Raw genomic sequence first — 16998 nt, 5'->3', positions numbered from 1 at the left:
ATCTTCAAAGACCTATCCTTTGTGACCTACGATGCCAACAAAGCCCTGCATCCAAAAGTTTCTTTGTCCTCCCAAAATAGCACCTCTAGGTTGAGGAGATTCTGTCAATCACTTGTTCAATGCATGTGCATAAGGACCTGAGTGGATCCCCAGTACCCACTTAAGAGATTATAGGACCTAGGGTACAACTACATAAAAAGCCAGGAGGCCATGTACTTGTAATCCAAGTCTGGGGAGGCAGACACAGGAGTGTCCCTGAGACTCGATGGCTTGTTAGTCAAATCAGCTGGTAATCTTCAGGGTTGGTGAGGAGATCTTGTCTCGGGGAAAAAAATTACACACACACACACAAGATGGAGGGTAGGCAAGATGAACTAGAGGGTAAAGGCTGTTACTGCATAAACCTAACCTAATGACCCTGGTCAATCCTTGGATGTGAAAGGGAAGGAGAGAAGTGACTCCTGAAAGGTGTTCTACGGTTGGCACACATGCACTCCCATCCTGCACACAGCAATACTAAATAAGACTTAAGTAAATAAATGAATGGAAGAGGTATTGAAGAAGACACCCCATGCTGCCTTCTGGCACACATATTGTCTGCACTCCTTACACTGGTGATAATTCAGACTTAAACCTCACTGCACCCCAAATACGCAAGGGAGTTCAATAGGTTTTTTTCATCAGCACAGCCAATGAAGTAGTATTAGCTTTTCATTAACAGTTGACCTGCCCCAGGTTACAAAATGGGCCGAGGCAGGGGCCATACCTCAGAAGTTGCACTGTGGGAGAGAGCTAAGGGTTCTCCAAGTTTCTTCTGTTTGTTTTTGTTTCATCCAAAACAATAACCAGACTTGTTCTTTCCGAGAAGAGAAAAAAGTCATGAGGTAATTATCCTATGGCATTTCGACCTCCGTACTTGTCATCTGACTAGCCATTAGAACAGCTTATTGTTGGAGAACTTGAAATCTGAAACTTAGCAAAGAGTACAGAGTCTCAAAGCCCGTGGAAGTTGTGGTTCCCAGAACTTGGGAGGTTTAGGAATGAATCTCATTAGCACATGTTCAAGACCAGCCCAGGTTCCAGGTTGAGACCTAGCCTCAAAACAGACAAAAACACATTAGGGCCAGACGTAGTGTCACGCACATTTAATCTTGGCAGTTGGGCAACAGAGGCAGGTGTATTTCTAGTGACATAGTTTGAGGTCAGCCTGGTCTACTCAGAGCAAACAGAGTGCCATCAAGAGACTGACTCGAAAAACAAAAGTAAGTCAATAGATTAAAAGTAAAATAAATAATATAAACATAAACTAAAAGTAAAGTAAGAACTAAATAAAAGCCCACTTGCCTTTTCACCAGAGAGCAGAACCAAAGTGCACTGGACATTTGACATCAGCCACCAGAAGTCTATTGTTCCTTTGTAACAATTTCAATTTCCCTTAGGAAAACCATCCAGCCTACTGCAGCAGCATCTGACCAGATGGCCAATCAACTTCCCCTCCCTGGCTCCTCGGCGATGCCTTGGTGTCACACTCTAAGACTCCCTGAGGCCCCAGTCCTGCACTGGTGTCACACTCTGCACGACCCTTCAATTGTCCCTTTGGCTTTGTGATAGCTAAAGAAACTCCATTTATGCTAGGCATCCATCTTGGTACCCACCAGCTGTTTGTATCTGACTCCAAGCCCTGGAAGAGAAGTTCCCAATTACCGACTCAGTGATGCTCATCCAGAAATATACAGCTGTGACTATCTACTTTTTGTGACATGACTAACTGCTCTTTTGCTTCTCTAACTTGCTTACGCGGATACTCAAAGATTGTTTTGGGTTGCTTTAACCACTTGACCTGGCAGAACAGACTAGTTTTTGCTTGCCTGCATAGATATGTGGCTTTCCCCCTTTAAGAATCCTTCCCTTAACCCCCTTCTCATGGCGATCTCAAATTTGGCTCAGAGATTGTCCGTCCTCCTAGCAGCTAATCAATGAATCTTTTCATTGTAATTGAATTGTGTCTACGGTCATTTCCACAAATACCATAATAGTTTCGCAAGGCAGCCCACATCCTTCCGATGAATTCCTTTTAGTTTGAGTGAGAGCTAGCGTCTCTAATCCAGATCTTAGAGTTGGCTGTTCCACTAAGGAGACTGATATGGAAGAAACAACTACAATATGCTCAGGGGCTCGACAATCCAATGCAAGTGCAGACAACAGTAGTCAAAGGACCAGTATCTTGGTGTGTATAGAAAAAGCAAGTGTATACTGAGTGGAGGGAACATGTGTGAAAGGCCTTAGCAGCATCTAAAGGCAAGGCCAATTTAGGAACCCGTAAGGAAGTTGGCAGGATACATAAGGCTCTAGGAGACTACAGCAAGTAGACAGCATGTGGTTATCAGTGGAGTTCCAGTCATTTTCTGTCAAAAGGTTTGGTTTTATGAAGAAGGAAACTCTGGCGGGTATGTATATAATACTTCAAAAAAGGTTGCTCTGATAAAAGTGTAGAAGGAGGGGCTGGAGAGATGGCTCAGCGGTTAAGAGCACCCGACTGCTCTTCCAGAGGTCATGAGTTCAGTTCCCAGCAACCACATGGTGGCTCCCAGCCATCTGTAAGAGAGATCTGATGCCCTCTTCTGGTGTGTCTGAAGACGGCTGCAGTGTACTTATATATAATAAATGAATAAATAAAAAAAAGTTTAAAAAAAAAGTGTAGAAGGAGAATGGACTGGGGAAAGATCACAGCCTCATCCCAAGGGTGGACTATGGCCAGGTACCCAGCACATGCCTGGGATCCCAGAAACCTGGGGAGCAGAAGCAGTTTGAAGCCAGATCTGTCAACATAAGCAAGTTTCAAGACAACCAAGGCTATACAGAGAGACCCTGTCAAAAACGAACTCACATACAAATGTTGTAAGCTTTGGAGTCAGACGAAGTTACAATACTGGCTACTTACTCCCTACATGACCTCAATAACCTCTCTGTGGCTTCATCCTTCACAAAACGTGCTAGGGAGTCTCTGCCTCCAGGTGGGTTGCGGTGTGGACTGAGTGAGATATCTTTGTAAAAACATAGCAGAGTGGGGGGCTGGAGAGATGGCTCAGTGGTTAAGAGCACTAAATGCTCTTCCAGAGGTCCTGAGTTCCAATCCCAGCAACCACATGGTGGCTCACAATCATCTGTAATGAGATCTGATGCCCTCTTCTGGTGTGTCTGAAGATAGCTACAGTGTATTCATATATAATAAATAAATACATAAAAAAAATAGCAGAGTGTTTACAAACAGCTAGTATCCAATGACATCACCTGTTACTGTCCTGGTGATATTAGGGTTTGACCAATAGGATTACGGCAACAGTTCAAGTGAGAACTGACAGAAACATAAACCCAGGCAATACAATTGGGGATGGAAGCTGGGTGTGGTGGCTCATGCCTGTAATCATAGCACTTGGGAAGGGAGCCAGAAGGATGCTGTGAGCTCAAGAATACCGTGGGTTACAGAGTGAGATCTTTTTTTTTTTTTAAGAGTAAAGATAGGGACTCTTTAAGTGTGTGTGTGAACACACGGTGCCTCATGATTTATCTCCACAAGGACAATTTTGAGAGTTAAATATGTATTACATATTAACAATGGCAACGGAACCGGCAGACTTTGGGAAGTATGGTCACTCTTCATATTAGTCACCCCGGGGTTCAGCGTCTAATTGTCCTTCTCCAGCAACGGCAATGCCCAGCTTATTTAGTAGCAACGGCAATGCCCAGCTTATTTAATAGCAAGTATGTCTGCCCCAGTTTACTTTCCATTGCTGCGATAAATACCATGACCAAAGCAACTTGGGAAGAGCACAGTTTATTTCCAGCTTACACTTTATAGTCTTATCACTGAGAGAAGCCATATCAGCTTGCTCAGCCCACTTTCTTACAGGAACTATCTAAGGATGGCACCACCACAGTGGGCTGAGCCCTCCCACATCAGTCATTAACCAATAAAATGCCCCATAGGGAAAAGAAGCCCACCACAGGCCAATCTGACGAGGGGATTTTTCTCATTTGTGGTTCCCTTGTCCCTTATGACTCTAGCTTATGTTGACAGCAAATTAACCAACACAGTATTCAAAGGATATTTGGTTTGCTTGTATTTCCCGTGGAGGCAGGGGGAACGCCACAAACATTAGATACCCTCTCAGTGTCTTGTACAAGTCAATCTTGCCAGGATTTAGTCCTTAGACCAAGCAAACCGGCCTGCGGAAGGGACAACCATGTTCTCCCTCCTGGCAACACACGTGACGTGAGATATAAGAAGGCAGGTCCTCCAACCTTTATTTGTGGACTGTGTGGTACAAATGTCATTTAAACATTAATGCTCCCCCTCTGTCTTTAAAATAGAGTTCAGTAACTGCCCCAGGCTTTCTTCAAGGACTGGAAACCTGCCCCTCTCTCTTGTTCTCTCTGATGAGTTCAATATCACAGGCCAAACGGTATCAAACGGAGGAGTCATATTGTTTGGGTATTACAGTGATATATTCTGAGCAAATATTACTAATTGGTGGGAACAGCTTTGATTATCCCCTATGTAAGTATGAAATATTTGCTCAGAGACCTGTAAACATACAAGATCTCCCAGTTTGCTTTCACTAGGTCCTAGGAGGGAACAGTCAAGGCATTCCATTAGTAACTCACTTGTTCATGGCCAAGAGTGAGCCTAACACAGGGAGTTGAAAGATAAACCCTCGAGTTCTTATTAAAGATGAATGGGGGGGGGGGATTTAGCTCAGTGGTAGAGCGCTTGCCTAGCAAGCACAAGGCCCTGGGCTCGGTCCCCAGCTCCAAAAAAAAAAAAAGAAAAAAAAAGATGAATGGGGTTACCTTATTATAGGTGGTTACTGTATCATTTTCAGGATTTCTTTATACCAATGTCCTGCCTCTGTTTTCTACTGTCTCCCCAACTCCCCCCTCCCCTTGCACACACACAGTTTTTCAAGACAGGATTTCTTTGTGTAGCCCTGGCTGTCCTGGAACTCATTATATAGACCAGGTTGGCCTTGAACTCACTGATCTGCTTGCCTCTGCCTCCTAAATTCGGGATTAAAGGCATGGGCCACCATTGCCTGGCTTCCCACTATCTCTTTGACAAAGGAAATGAGATCTCTCCACAGAGGCCCTTTCCTTTGCACTGGATGTCTCAGCTTAGCTTAGATACTTCAGGCTTTCAACTGGCATGTGGTAGCTTCTGTTAGAGCAGACAAAAACAAACAAACAAGCAAAAGCAAACAAAAAACCCGTTTCCATGACTATCTGATCCAAACAACCTTTATTTAGAGATGCATAAGGGACTGGCCAGATGACCACCTCCCCCGAAGTTGAGCTTTCAGAGAACAGCCCCTCACTGGCTTTTGAAGTCCCATTTATGGGGAAGGTTAGGGCTGTTAGCAACCAGCTGTTGAGATTATTGGCTGTTAGCCCCTGGACAGAAGAGGAGCAGAGACAGCTGTGATGGGTTGAATAGTCATGGCCCCCATAGACCCAAGTGTTTGAATACTTGGTCCGTATGGAGTGACACTATTAGGAGATATGGTCTTGTTGGAGAAAGTGTGGCCTTGTTGGAGGAAGTGGGGATAGGTTTTGAGGTCTTCTACACTCAAGCCATGCCCAGTGTGGCTCACACTCTTCTTCTGCTGCCTGTGGATCAAGATGTAGAACTCTCAATTTCTTTTTCAGTACTATGTGTGCTTGGATGTTGCCATGCTTCCCAGCGTGATGATAATGGGCCGAACCTCTCTGAAACGGTTAAGTCAGCCCCTATTAAATGTTTTCCTTTATAAGAGTTGCCTCTGTCATGGTGTCTTTTCACAGCAATGAAACTAAGAGAGGGAACTCAGGGCTCAAGGCTGCCTGTGAGGTTGATAAGTACAAGAATGGGTCGTGTGAAAGGGGAGCCGCACAGGTGTTCAGGAGCTTAGCAAAGCAAAGAAGTGGGTATACATCATGGGTCACAAGTTCAGCACAGGGTGAAAAACATTGTTTGCAGGATCATTAGGTCTAGGAAACAGAAACTTATTCTTGTAAGGTATGGAGACTTAATATAACAGTGTATAACAATGTGGCTCCTTAACAACAATGTTGCTCCTTAACAACGTGGCTCCATAACAACATGTGGCTCCTGTTTTGGTGTCATAGCTTCCTTCCCATTTATTTTTCTGAGGCATGAACTGTGATTTCTAGCCATTCCTTCCCCAACTGCTCAGAACCTCCCCAAAACACAACCAACGAGGACCCCACTGGAGGTTTATTGGTGGATGTAGAAGAGCATCTTGGCATAGGTACCATTTCATCTCTCCCATGGTTACTTGGCCCACTGTGGGAAGCAGCATTGTAGGAGGCAGAGCAAACACATAGAAGACAGGGCTGACACCCCATTCTGGCCAGGTGTTAGGGTCCCAAAAAGTTGTCTCCTAGGGAGCTGGCTACAGGAGCCTGTAGGAGGGTCTCACATGAGTCCTCTTGTTCCCAGAGACTGTGGATCAAGGTGGCTCTCATGGGCATACCAATTAAAGATGCCACCGGGGAGGCTGTCTTGCAGTTGCTGGAGTTGTCTGTTTTTGTATCAGTGTATCTGAAGGAGTCCCGACATTCCCAGGTCACAGAAAGCAACAGAAAAGAAGGAAATAATTGTTAAAAATCACCTTAAGGGCTAGAATAATGTCTCAGCAGATAATAGCACTTGCTACTTTTCCAGAAGGCCCTGGTTGGGTTCCCAGTAACTACATGGCATCTTAACCTGTCTATGACTCTGGTTATAGAAGCTCTGATGTCCTTTTCTGGTCCCCACAGGCAAAGTGCCCATTCACACAAAACGTTCTCCTTAAATAAACTGTTTTTAAAGGCTGGAGTGGTTAAGAGGTTAAGAGCAGATATTTGTCTGCCAGAGGACCTGAGTCCAGGTTAGCGGGAGTTACACAGTGGAACGTTGTCTTAGAAAAACCAAACAATGCAGGACCTGATGGTGCATGCCCTTCATCCCAACACTAAAGGGGCAGAGGAAGCAGAGGCAGACAGATGTCTGTGAGTTCAAAGCTAACTTGGTCTACATAGTGAGTTCCAAGCCAGCCAAGAGCTAAACCGTGAGATACTATCTCAAAAACAAAAACAAAATGAACCCAACCAACCAACCAATCAGAAAATCTAAAACAAACAGGAGCCAATATGGTGGTCTGTTAGTGCGCACTTGTAATCCCATACTTTCAGATTGCAAAAACAAGGGGATTTAGCAAGGGGTTGGGGATTTAGCTCAGCGCAAGGGGTTGGGGATTTAGCTCAGCGCAAGGCCCTGGGTTCGGTCCCCAGCTCCGGGGGGGGGGGGGGGGGGGCAGATTGCAAAAACAGCTTCACTTTTGAAGTTAAAATGTAAAATGTCTAGGTCTGAAAGTGGAGATAGGACAGTAGTTCAAAGTCATCTCTTGTCTCAAAAAACAACAATAACAACAATAAAACAAAATCACCCAAACAACAACAAAATAACCCAAGAAAGCTTTTAAGAGGAAAAAATCAACTTAAATCATTAGGAAATGGTAAGAAACAGGGATAGCCATGTCTCCCACTAGGAAAACATAAATATTTATTTTTATTATTTTATGTGTATGGGTGTATGGTGGTCTAAACATGGTTGACTCAGAGAGTGACACTATTAGAAGGTGTGGCCTTGTTGGAGGAAGTTTGTCACAGTAGGGATGGGCTTTGAAACCCTCCTCCTAGCAGCCTGGAAAACAGTCTGCTCCTGACTTCTTTAGATAAAGATGTAGACAGAGCTCTCAGTTCCTCCTGGGCCACGGCTGCCTAGAAGCTGTGGTGCTCCTGCCTTGATGATAATGGACTGAACTTCTGAACCCGTAAGCCAGCCCCAGTTAAACGTTGTCTTTTATAAGAGATGCTGTGGTCATGGTGTCTCTTCCCAGCCATGGAACCCTAACTAAGACAGGGTGTTTTGTTTTCTCGTGTGTGTGTGTGTGTGTGTGTGTGTGTGTGTGTGTGTGTGTGTGTGCCTGGTGCCTAGGGGGGCAGAAAAGCCTGTTGAATCCCCTGAAACTAGAGTTACAGTCATGTGATGTTGTGTGGGTGTGAACTCAGCCTGAATCCTCTGGAAGTGCTCTTAACTTTTTTGGAGGCTGAGGCAGGAGGATCATGGCAAGTTCAAGTATATTCAGAGCTACAGGGTGAAACCCTGAGTCAAACAAAAACAAAACAGACAAACAAGCAGACAAAACAAAGGGGGCAGGACTCGCTCGGGGTGTAGCTGAGTGGGCAGAGTAGTGACTGACGAGCATGGATGAAACCGTTCGAGCACTTGGGAAAAGGAGGCAGGAAGTCAGCCAGGGTGACAAGAAGTTCATGGGGGAGGAGAGGGGGTAAGGGAGGAAAGGAGAAAGGAAGGAGAGGAGAATGGAGAGGAGAGGAGGGAAGGTAGGAGAGGGGAGGAGATAGGAGAAGTGGAGAGGAGGGTTGGGGAGGGGAGGAGGGAAGGTCAAGGTTGATCATATCAAGAAAGTATAATCAAGCGTTAGACATTTTAACTTCAAAAGTGAAGCTGTTTTTGCAATCTGAAAGGACCAGCTTTTCTATAGGGACTGTCCAGAGAGGCAGCTTTTATAGTGGGACAACAACAAAGCCCTTCTCCCACTGGAAAAAAGTCACAAAGAAATTTAAAAAGAAAAAAAAAAAAAACAAACTATGGGTTGACAACAGCCTATGACTTATAGTTGCTCTGCACATGGATGGCTGGTCTTTGGCTGCTTGTCTGGGGATCAATTGAAACATGGATTTAGGAGGAGTCTTTGGTCACTGTCCACTTGACCCAAGAGATAGGGAAGGCAAAGCTGAGGCTGCCAGAGAGACCTTTGTGAGCAGGGGTTAGTGAGTCAGTAGCTAACTTAGTTATTAGTTTGCATTTCTCGGAATTCATTTACTCATTTCCTGTTCCTCTCCTTGCGTATCAGCCATGTAAAAGCCGTGGAGTTTCTCTGTGGAATGAACGTTCCGATGGCCGAATGCCACAGAACCTTTTCTGAGCACAAGTTTGCAACCAAGTTCAGGGGACAAAGTTATGTGGCCCGCTATCTACAATGAGAAGGGCTAGATTGATAGAGTCGCAGGCCCTATGAATTTAGGCTAGGGCAAGCCCAGGGCTGAGGACACATGACTCACCTGTCTTCTGAGAACCGGTGTCTGTTTGAGAGATCTAGGACACTGCTGCCGGCCCGCTCAGCCGCCAGCAGCATTATGGTCTCACTACTCTGGGAGGATGCCGGCCGGCTGCTTTCAGGCTGTACAGGGAAAAGCAAGTCAGAGGGCCCTGACCCCCTCTCTCTGGCAGGGCTCTGATGTACTGTGGAGGCCATGCAATCCAGAGAGTAAAGTGTGGACCCTAGAACTGCTCATCTCCAAAACCACTGGCTATCAAAACACCGAAACACACACCTTAACAAAGGCAGAGAAAGAGTTCAGTTTTCGAATCCCAAACGTAGAGCCGTCTCTGGCAAGCTTTGTACCTGTGCTTCCCTGGGGAGGTCCAGGGAAACCTCGTGCCCACCCAGGAGCTCAGGGTAGTGGTGTGTGCTTGCAATCCCAACACTAGGGAGGCTAAGGCAGGAAGATAGCTGAGGGCAACCTGGGCTACATAGTGAGTTTCAGCCCAACCTGAGCTAGAGAGGGAACGCTGTCTCAACAACAGCACTTGCACACAGTAAACAACAAGAAATAAATATAAAAGTGCACTACTAGATGGTGTGGCCATGTTGAAGTAGGTGCGTCACTGTGTGTGCTTTAAGACCCTCACCCTAGCTGCCTGGAAGCCAGTCTTCTCCTAGCAGCCTTCAGATGAAGGTGTAGAACTCTCAGCTCCCTCTGCACAGGCCTGCCTGGTCGCTGCTATGCTCCCACCCTGATGATAATGGACTGAACCTCTGAACCTGTAAGCCAGCCCCAATTAAATGTTGTCCTTATAAGAGTTGCCTTGGTCATGGTGTCTGTTCACAGCAGTAAATCCCTAAGACCCCCTCCCCTCCAATATAAAAGTTCACTATACTCCAGTTCCTTATTTGCAATGGTAGCTTTTACACATGTCTCATGCAACACAGTGCTATGTAAATAGCTGTCCCACTGTATTGTTCAGTGGACAGTGAGAAGGGAACAGTGGTTTTTTTTTTTTTTCCTGAATATTTCTGATCCAAGGTGTTGAGTAACCGGCATATAGGAAAGGCCAAGTGTCCATTTGCATATGGGAACATGTGCATGTGGGAGTGTGTGCACATGAGTGTGTAAGTATGTACATGGATATATATGTTTCTGTTTATTTCTCTGCAGACCCTGGTGGATGCCCCCACTTACTGTTGTTTCAGTGGAGGAGTTGGGCATCTTGGGCACCAGGCAGTGAGTGAAATGGATCCTTGGGTCTTTGGTGGTGATAGACAGACCTTTCTGTAAGATTTTCACCAAGCGGATCCAGAACCGAAACACAGCCTGTGGATGTTTCTCATGGAGCCTCAGGTAGTAGATCTTCTCAGTCACTGTCCTAACCCGAAGGATGCGCTGGGTCCGGTCATAGATTTGTAGCTCCACATACTTCAGGGGAAGAATCCTGGGCATAAGCAGGGAATTGGTGTGTTGGTGTCTTCTGCTGCTACCTGGAGGAGACTCCTACCCTAGGACTGCGAACGCCTGCTGGATCTGACTCCCTTCTTGTTTATTTGCAGGATCTTCATTCCTTAGTAAAGACCCGCCGGCCTCTAGGTGTATGCCTAAATCCCAACACTTGGGAGCTAAGAGCAGGAGTTCAAGTTCAGCTTGGCTATGTGACTTTGTCTCAAAAAATTTTTAAATAAAAACAATCTGCCCTCATCAATTACCGTTGCTATAATTGGTGCATACTGTCTCACTTAATGCTCATAAAACTCTTGGATGGGGAAAGATTAAGTAATGTTAATTACTCATCTCAGATTTTGTAGTAAACCCTTGGAAAAGCTCTGTGAGAGATTGGGGGAGATGATTCAATAGACCAAAGCATGTGTCGTATTGTGCGAGCATGGAGGTCTGAGTTTGAATCCCAAGCACTCATACTGGTTTGTTTGTTTTGTTCTGTTCTGTTTTGCTTTTAAAGAGCCAGGCATTGTCATATATGCCTGTAACCTCAGGGCTGGATGCCAAAACTGGTAGGTAGATCCTGGGAGCTCTCTGGCCAGCCAACCTAGCCAAATCAGTGTGCTTCAGCTTCAGTGAGAGGCCACCTCAACAGAATAAGGTGAATTATGGTAGAGCAGGGACATCCAACACATCCTCTGGCCTTGCACCCACACACACACACACACACACACACACACACACACACACACACACAGCACATGCATGGTGAGCTGGGCACAGTGATGATCTTAGCACTTGGGAGACTAAGACAAGAGGGGTGAGCATTTAAAGCCTCATCTAGGAGTTAAAGGCAAGGCTACAGGAGCCCTGTCTCAGAAAGGGCAAAATGCTCTAGGTTTGCCCAGTCTTCCTGAGTGAGTATTCGAACAGAGTTCTTTTGGCTCATTTCTAAGCCTTCTCCTGCATCTTAGATTCCTTGTAGGAATGGTGGGTGTCTCCTATATGCTGAGGCTTTACGCTTTTCTTTTCTTTTACTTGATACTCTGTTGGCTCCTCCTAAGTGCTGGGGTTACAGGTTTGTCCCACCATGCGCAGTTTATGTGCTGCTGAACCTAGCTAGGACTGTGTGTGTGCTAGGCATACAGTCTACCCCCTGAGCTACATCAACAACCCTTTTATTCTATTCTAAGACTGTGTGTGTGTTTGTTTGTGTGTGTGTGTGTGTGTGTGAATGCCACACACACGTAGGTTTTTTGGAAGCTAGAAGTGTGTGTCAGAGTCACAGGTGGCTGTGAGCTGCCTGACATGGCTGCTGGAGACTGACTCAGGACTTCAGGAAGAGAAGCAAAGGGTTCTTACGCACCGACGCATCTCTCCCAACACACCCCCACCCTTTCTTTGAGTCAGGCTTACCGTGCTGGGTTTGGCAATATCCTTTTTTTTTTCTTTCAATCTCAACATATTGTAGCCCTATTTGACTTTAATATCTCCATTTATAGGCTGCAAGCTGGCCCCAAAGGTGAAGGTGCTTACTGTCAACTCTAGTGACATGAGTTCAATCCCAGAACCCACGAGGTAGAAGAGAAACAACTCCCAAAAGTTAGAAAGGGGGAGAGGAGGAAAAAAAGCAAAAATTTCCTTAGCTCCTGTCCCACATCTACAAAATATCAGCAAGCCGAGGCCAGACTCTTCATGAATTCTTATAAAGTGAGTTCCAGGCAAGACAAGGCTACATAAGCAGATCCTGTCAGTAAACAAACAAGCGAACAAACAAAACCGAAACATTTTACTTAAGAATTAAAGTAAGGGGGCTGGAGAGATGGCTCAGTGGTTAAGAGCACCGACTGCTCTTCCAGAGGTCCTGAGTTCAAATCCCAGCAACCACATGGTGGCTCACAACCATCTGTAATGGAATCCAATGCCCTCTTCTGGTGTGTCAGAAGACAGCTACAGTGTACTCATATACAAAATAAATAAATAAATCTTAAAAAAAAAAAGAATTAAAGTAAAAGGAAGCCAAGATTTTCAAACACTGAACTGGAGACAGAAACAGTGTTGCAAAAGACGCTGAGTCAATCAATGTGCATTAGGCAAACAGATGGATGAACTCTAAAGAGCTTACCAGGAGCACTGCCTTGGAGCACTACCCTTCCTTCCAGTTTGAAGCCTGTCAGCCTGCCAATCATCCCCCAGCTCCGGCCCCTCCCTCCGGCCTTTCTTTTAAACCTGGTTTGTAAGCATACACTTGCCAATCACCCCACATCCCCTCCCTCCTGTCTTTCTTTACCTGCTGAGGGTGATGACAGGGGCACCAAGTGTGCTACAGGTGGAAAATGGACCTTGAGGCCAGGTAACATTGGCCATCAGGAGGATATTGGGGAGTGGCAAGGAGGGCACTGAAGAGGTTACTCCAAGGATTATAGTGGCAGATCTTTCGTAGGCATCCATCCAGTTTCCTTGCTTAGTGACCTGAAAATCAGCCCCAGATACATGGGTCAGAAAGAGATATCAGAAAAGGCATGGAAGGATGCAGAGACCAGACGGGGACGGTGAGCGAGTCCTTTACTTGCTACTGGTCTCTTTTGTTGCTTTCCCTAGACACCCAGACATAAAGTTTTACGAACAACAACCCTGTATAGTACTGCTTTGTGCAGAGAAACACACATTTAACTTTGAAAAGATACACTAGTTAGTCACTTGGGAGTGGAGGCTGGAGAATCAGGAATTCAAGGTCATTCTTGGTTTCCTGTGGAGGGCAGCCTGGGCTACGTGAGACCCTGTATTAAAACAACAAAGGAACAAAAAGGCTGAGTTGCATTGGAAATTTTACCCTCTCCCCCGAGGGTCAGAGAAACCGGCCTATACCGCATTCTGCCTGCAAGTATGCCTACAGGCCAGAAGAGGGCACTAGATGTCATTACAAACGGTTGTGAGCCACCATGTGGTTGAGCTCAGGACCTCTGGAAGAGCAGACAGCGCTCTTAACCTCTGAGCCATCTCTCCAGCACCCACCCCTACCCCCAGCACAGCACAGCTTTCTAAAGTCTTGGAAGGGAGCTGATAGGAAGAAAGGTCGACAGGAGGAAGAGAACAAGCTTCCGGAAGGAGCTAAAGGAATGGAAAAGACCAAGGAAGCTCACATGGGAGGAGGCTGGAGAGCTTCCCTCAGATAAGAGAGCAGTTTGTTGCAGGGACTCAAATGTCACGAGTACTTCTGCTCCCCAAATTACCTGGGGCCATGGCAGGACAAGGACAATGGACACTCCGTACCGAGGCACTGTCTCAGCTCAGGGCAGAGAAACACCAAAGCCGGGACTGAGGAACCACAACTACCATTAGCGTTCCCAAGCCCTGCGGCCTTCTCCCAGAGTTCAAACTCCGTGCAGCCCTGACAACTGTGCATCCCATGGGGCAACTGGGGACACGGGAAACCCAAGGAAGACTGAAATTAATTCCTACCAGCCCGGCCAAGTAACTCTTGGAGGGGAAAAAAAAAATGAATTCTGATTTGGGCGAGAGAAAAAAGTGACATTTCTCAGATCCTGTACTGTGAAACAGGATCTGTAGTCCTTACAAAGCAGAGGGCCACAGTCACCAAGAGAGGGAACTGGCCCGCCCTGGCGGTGACAGTGACATAGGAAACAAGGAGAGGGGAAGAAGTGGAACCAACTGAGGAGCGAGTCATATCAGGGAGAGGCAGATCTCTCACGTCCCGAGACTCCCAACAGCTTCAAAGTCTGATCATGTAGAACAAAGAGGCCAAAAGTACCACACATAACGGGGGGGTGACTAGAAATGGAAACGGCCTGGATCCCATGTTACTGCTCCCTCACCCCAGGCTTGCTGGTTCTTATTCCAGGAACACAGGTGTCTAGTTAGTCAGCACAGGAGAGTGGAGGCCTGGGAACACTGAACGCGGTTTTCCCAAACCCGCACCGTAGTGAGAAGGAGCTTGTTGCTTTGAGAACCTCAGACTGAATTCCTACGCCTACCTGGAAAGGTTCCCACCAACCTTCAACTCCCTGCCACCCCTCCTCCCCCCCTTCATTTAGTCGAGTCTCTGACCTCAGCTTCAGTCTCTCCACCTTAACCTGGGTACGGTCAAGTTTCTCCGCCTGCTCGAATTCTAACCCGAACCTCAGTGATTTCCTACCAAGAGTGCCGAGGACCCCTGTTGTCTGGCACACATTTTTTTTTCTTTCTTTCTTTTTTTTTTTTCTGGAGCTGAGGACCGAACCCAGGGTCTTGTGCTTGCTAGGCAAGCGCTCTACCACTGAGCTAAGTCCCCAACACATTTTTTTTTTTCAACTGCCAAAGTCCAGAGGGGATGCCCTGGGTGTCTGTAATGATACATTGCTGTTCCAAATGGCTCAGATAGAGTTTGCTTAGACAGTTACCATTGACACCGTTAAACTGAGCAGCAGGAGGCTGCTTTCCGGGCTGAAGAAACAGCTCTGCCATTAAGAGTGTTTATCTCACAGAGGTCCTGGAGATCAGTTTCCAGCACCAACGTCAGGAAGTTTACAAGAGCCTATAACTTCAGTTCTGGGGGAACTGATGCCCTCTTTTCACCTCCCTGGGTTCTGCCCTCACTTGCACAAATACCAAAATAAAACTTAAATAAATCTTAAAAACAACAACAACAACAACAACAACAAAACATTTTAAAAGGTACTTTCAAAGGGGCTGGAGAGATGGCTCAGCGGTTAAGAGCACCCGACTGCTCTTCCAGAGGTCATGAGTTCAAATCCCAGCAACCACATGGTGGCTCACAACCATCTGTAAAGAGTTCTGATGCCCTCTTCTGGTATATCTGAAGACAGCTACAGTGTACTTATATATAATAAATAAATCTTTAAAAAAAAAAAAAAGCACTGATTGTGAAAAGAAAATTATACGAATTCTAGGTTTATAAATATAAAAATTAAAAGAATAAACCCCAAAAGGCCACAGACCCAGGGCTAAGCCCTGCAGCCAGGACTAACAGGCCATAAAGATAAAGGAGCACAGAAAACACTGTCCAGGCAGGACTGGCAAGCCATAAAGAAAAGGAATGCAGGAACCAGCCTGAGTTAATGGGACTGATTCATGGGACGTCTGGCAGGAAGACATCTCCCCCCAGCTCACTCAGGGCCATCCTCCAGACCCTGATAAGCCCCTGACTTCTAACACGTACTCTTTCTGCTTTGTTCTCACTGCTATGTTTGAATGAGCCAATTATATGTAATCACGCCAAAACCCCCTAGCCTTCTCTATATAACCCTCTGACTTTTGAGTTTCGGGGCCGACACCTCTGTCTCCTGCGCAGGATACGTGTCGGCCCGGAGATCTCTGTAATAGGTCTCCGTAATAAACCTCGCCTTTGCTTATTACATCCAAAATGGTCTCTCTGTGTCTGGGGTCCGCGATTTCCCAAGACTTGAGTAAGGGTCTCTCTGCATGGGATTTTTCAATTGCTCTTCCAGAGGTCCTGAGTTCAAATCCCAGCAATGACGTGGTGGCTTACAACCATTTGCAACACAATCTGATGCCCTCTTCTGGTGTCTGAAGAGAGTGACAGGGTACTCACTTGTATATAAAATAAAATAAACAAAATCTTTTTTTTAAAAAAAGGGTACTTGGGGGTTGGAGAGATGGCTCAGTGGTTAAGAGCACTGATTGCTCTTCCAGAGGTCCTGAGTTCAAATCCCAGCAACCACATGGTGGCTCACAACCACCTGTAATGAGATCTGATGCCCTCTTCTGGTGTGCCTGAAGACAGCTACAGTGTACTTATAAATAATAAATAAATCTTTAAAAAAATTTTTAAAAAAAAGGGTACTTAAGTTGGGTGTAGTGGCACACACCTTTAATCCCAGCACTCAGAAGGCAGAAGCTAGAGGATCTCTGAAAGTTTGAGGCCAGCATGGTCTACATCACTCTAGGCCAACCAAGGCTACACAGTGAGACAAAAAAAAAAAAAAAAAAAAAAGAGGAAGGAAGGAAAGAAAGAAAAGAAACAAAAGCTTCTCTCTTGTTCCAAACCCCACCTAACTCTTTGCATGTGGCATGCAGGGAATTCCCTCACAACAAGCGCAAAGGGAAATGACTTTGGGAGCAGGTCGTGGGAGGGGAGATTGATCCCTGAGATGCAGGAGGTACCTGGATAAAGGTGCTCTCAAACACCACCGAGTCAGAGAACAAGTTGAATTCTGGAGAATGGATCAGTTGACAGAGAAGGCCATTTTCGACTCCAAGTTCCACTCCAGGGCCTGGGTCCCTGATTGCAGGAGGGAGGCCCCTAATTTTACTCATTGATTCTTAAGAAGAATGGGCTGGGGCACATCTCTGGGGCTCCACACAGACCCAGCCCAACTCCAAGGTGTTGTTGGAACCACTGCT

At 46.1% G+C, this 16998-nt stretch overlaps 1 protein-coding gene and 1 long non-coding RNA gene across 2 annotated transcripts; one reads left to right on the top strand and one right to left on the bottom strand.

Annotated features, from left to right (window-relative positions):
- Positions 1 to 6148: 6148 nt before the first annotated feature.
- Garin1a (golgi associated RAB2 interactor 1A) lies at positions 6149 to 16997 on the bottom strand. Its single transcript, NM_001024323.1, has 5 exons — positions 16759 to 16997; positions 12905 to 13086; positions 10366 to 10615; positions 9184 to 9302; positions 6149 to 6598 (listed from the first exon to the last, which is right to left on the bottom strand). The coding sequence occupies exons 1-5, from the start codon at positions 16909 to 16911 to the stop codon at positions 6415 to 6417; spliced, it is 888 nt and encodes a 295-aa protein (NP_001019494.1). The 5' UTR covers positions 16912 to 16997; the 3' UTR covers positions 6149 to 6414.
- LOC103692085 (uncharacterized) lies at positions 7751 to 10879 on the top strand. Its single transcript, XR_015686404.1, has 3 exons — positions 7751 to 7871; positions 10342 to 10524; positions 10731 to 10879. It is a non-coding gene; the product is annotated as an uncharacterized LOC103692085 (long non-coding RNA).
- Position 16998: the final 1 nt, after the last annotated feature.

The sequence above is a fragment of the Rattus norvegicus genome, chromosome 4 (assembly GCF_021556685.1).
Source record: "Rattus norvegicus strain SHRSP/BbbUtx chromosome 4, alternate assembly SHRSP_T2T, whole genome shotgun sequence".
Classification (NCBI taxonomy): Eukaryota; Metazoa; Chordata; class Mammalia; order Rodentia; family Muridae; genus Rattus; species Rattus norvegicus.
Note: the sequence above shows the minus strand (reverse complement) of the source record. Positions and strands in the feature narration are given on the sequence as shown.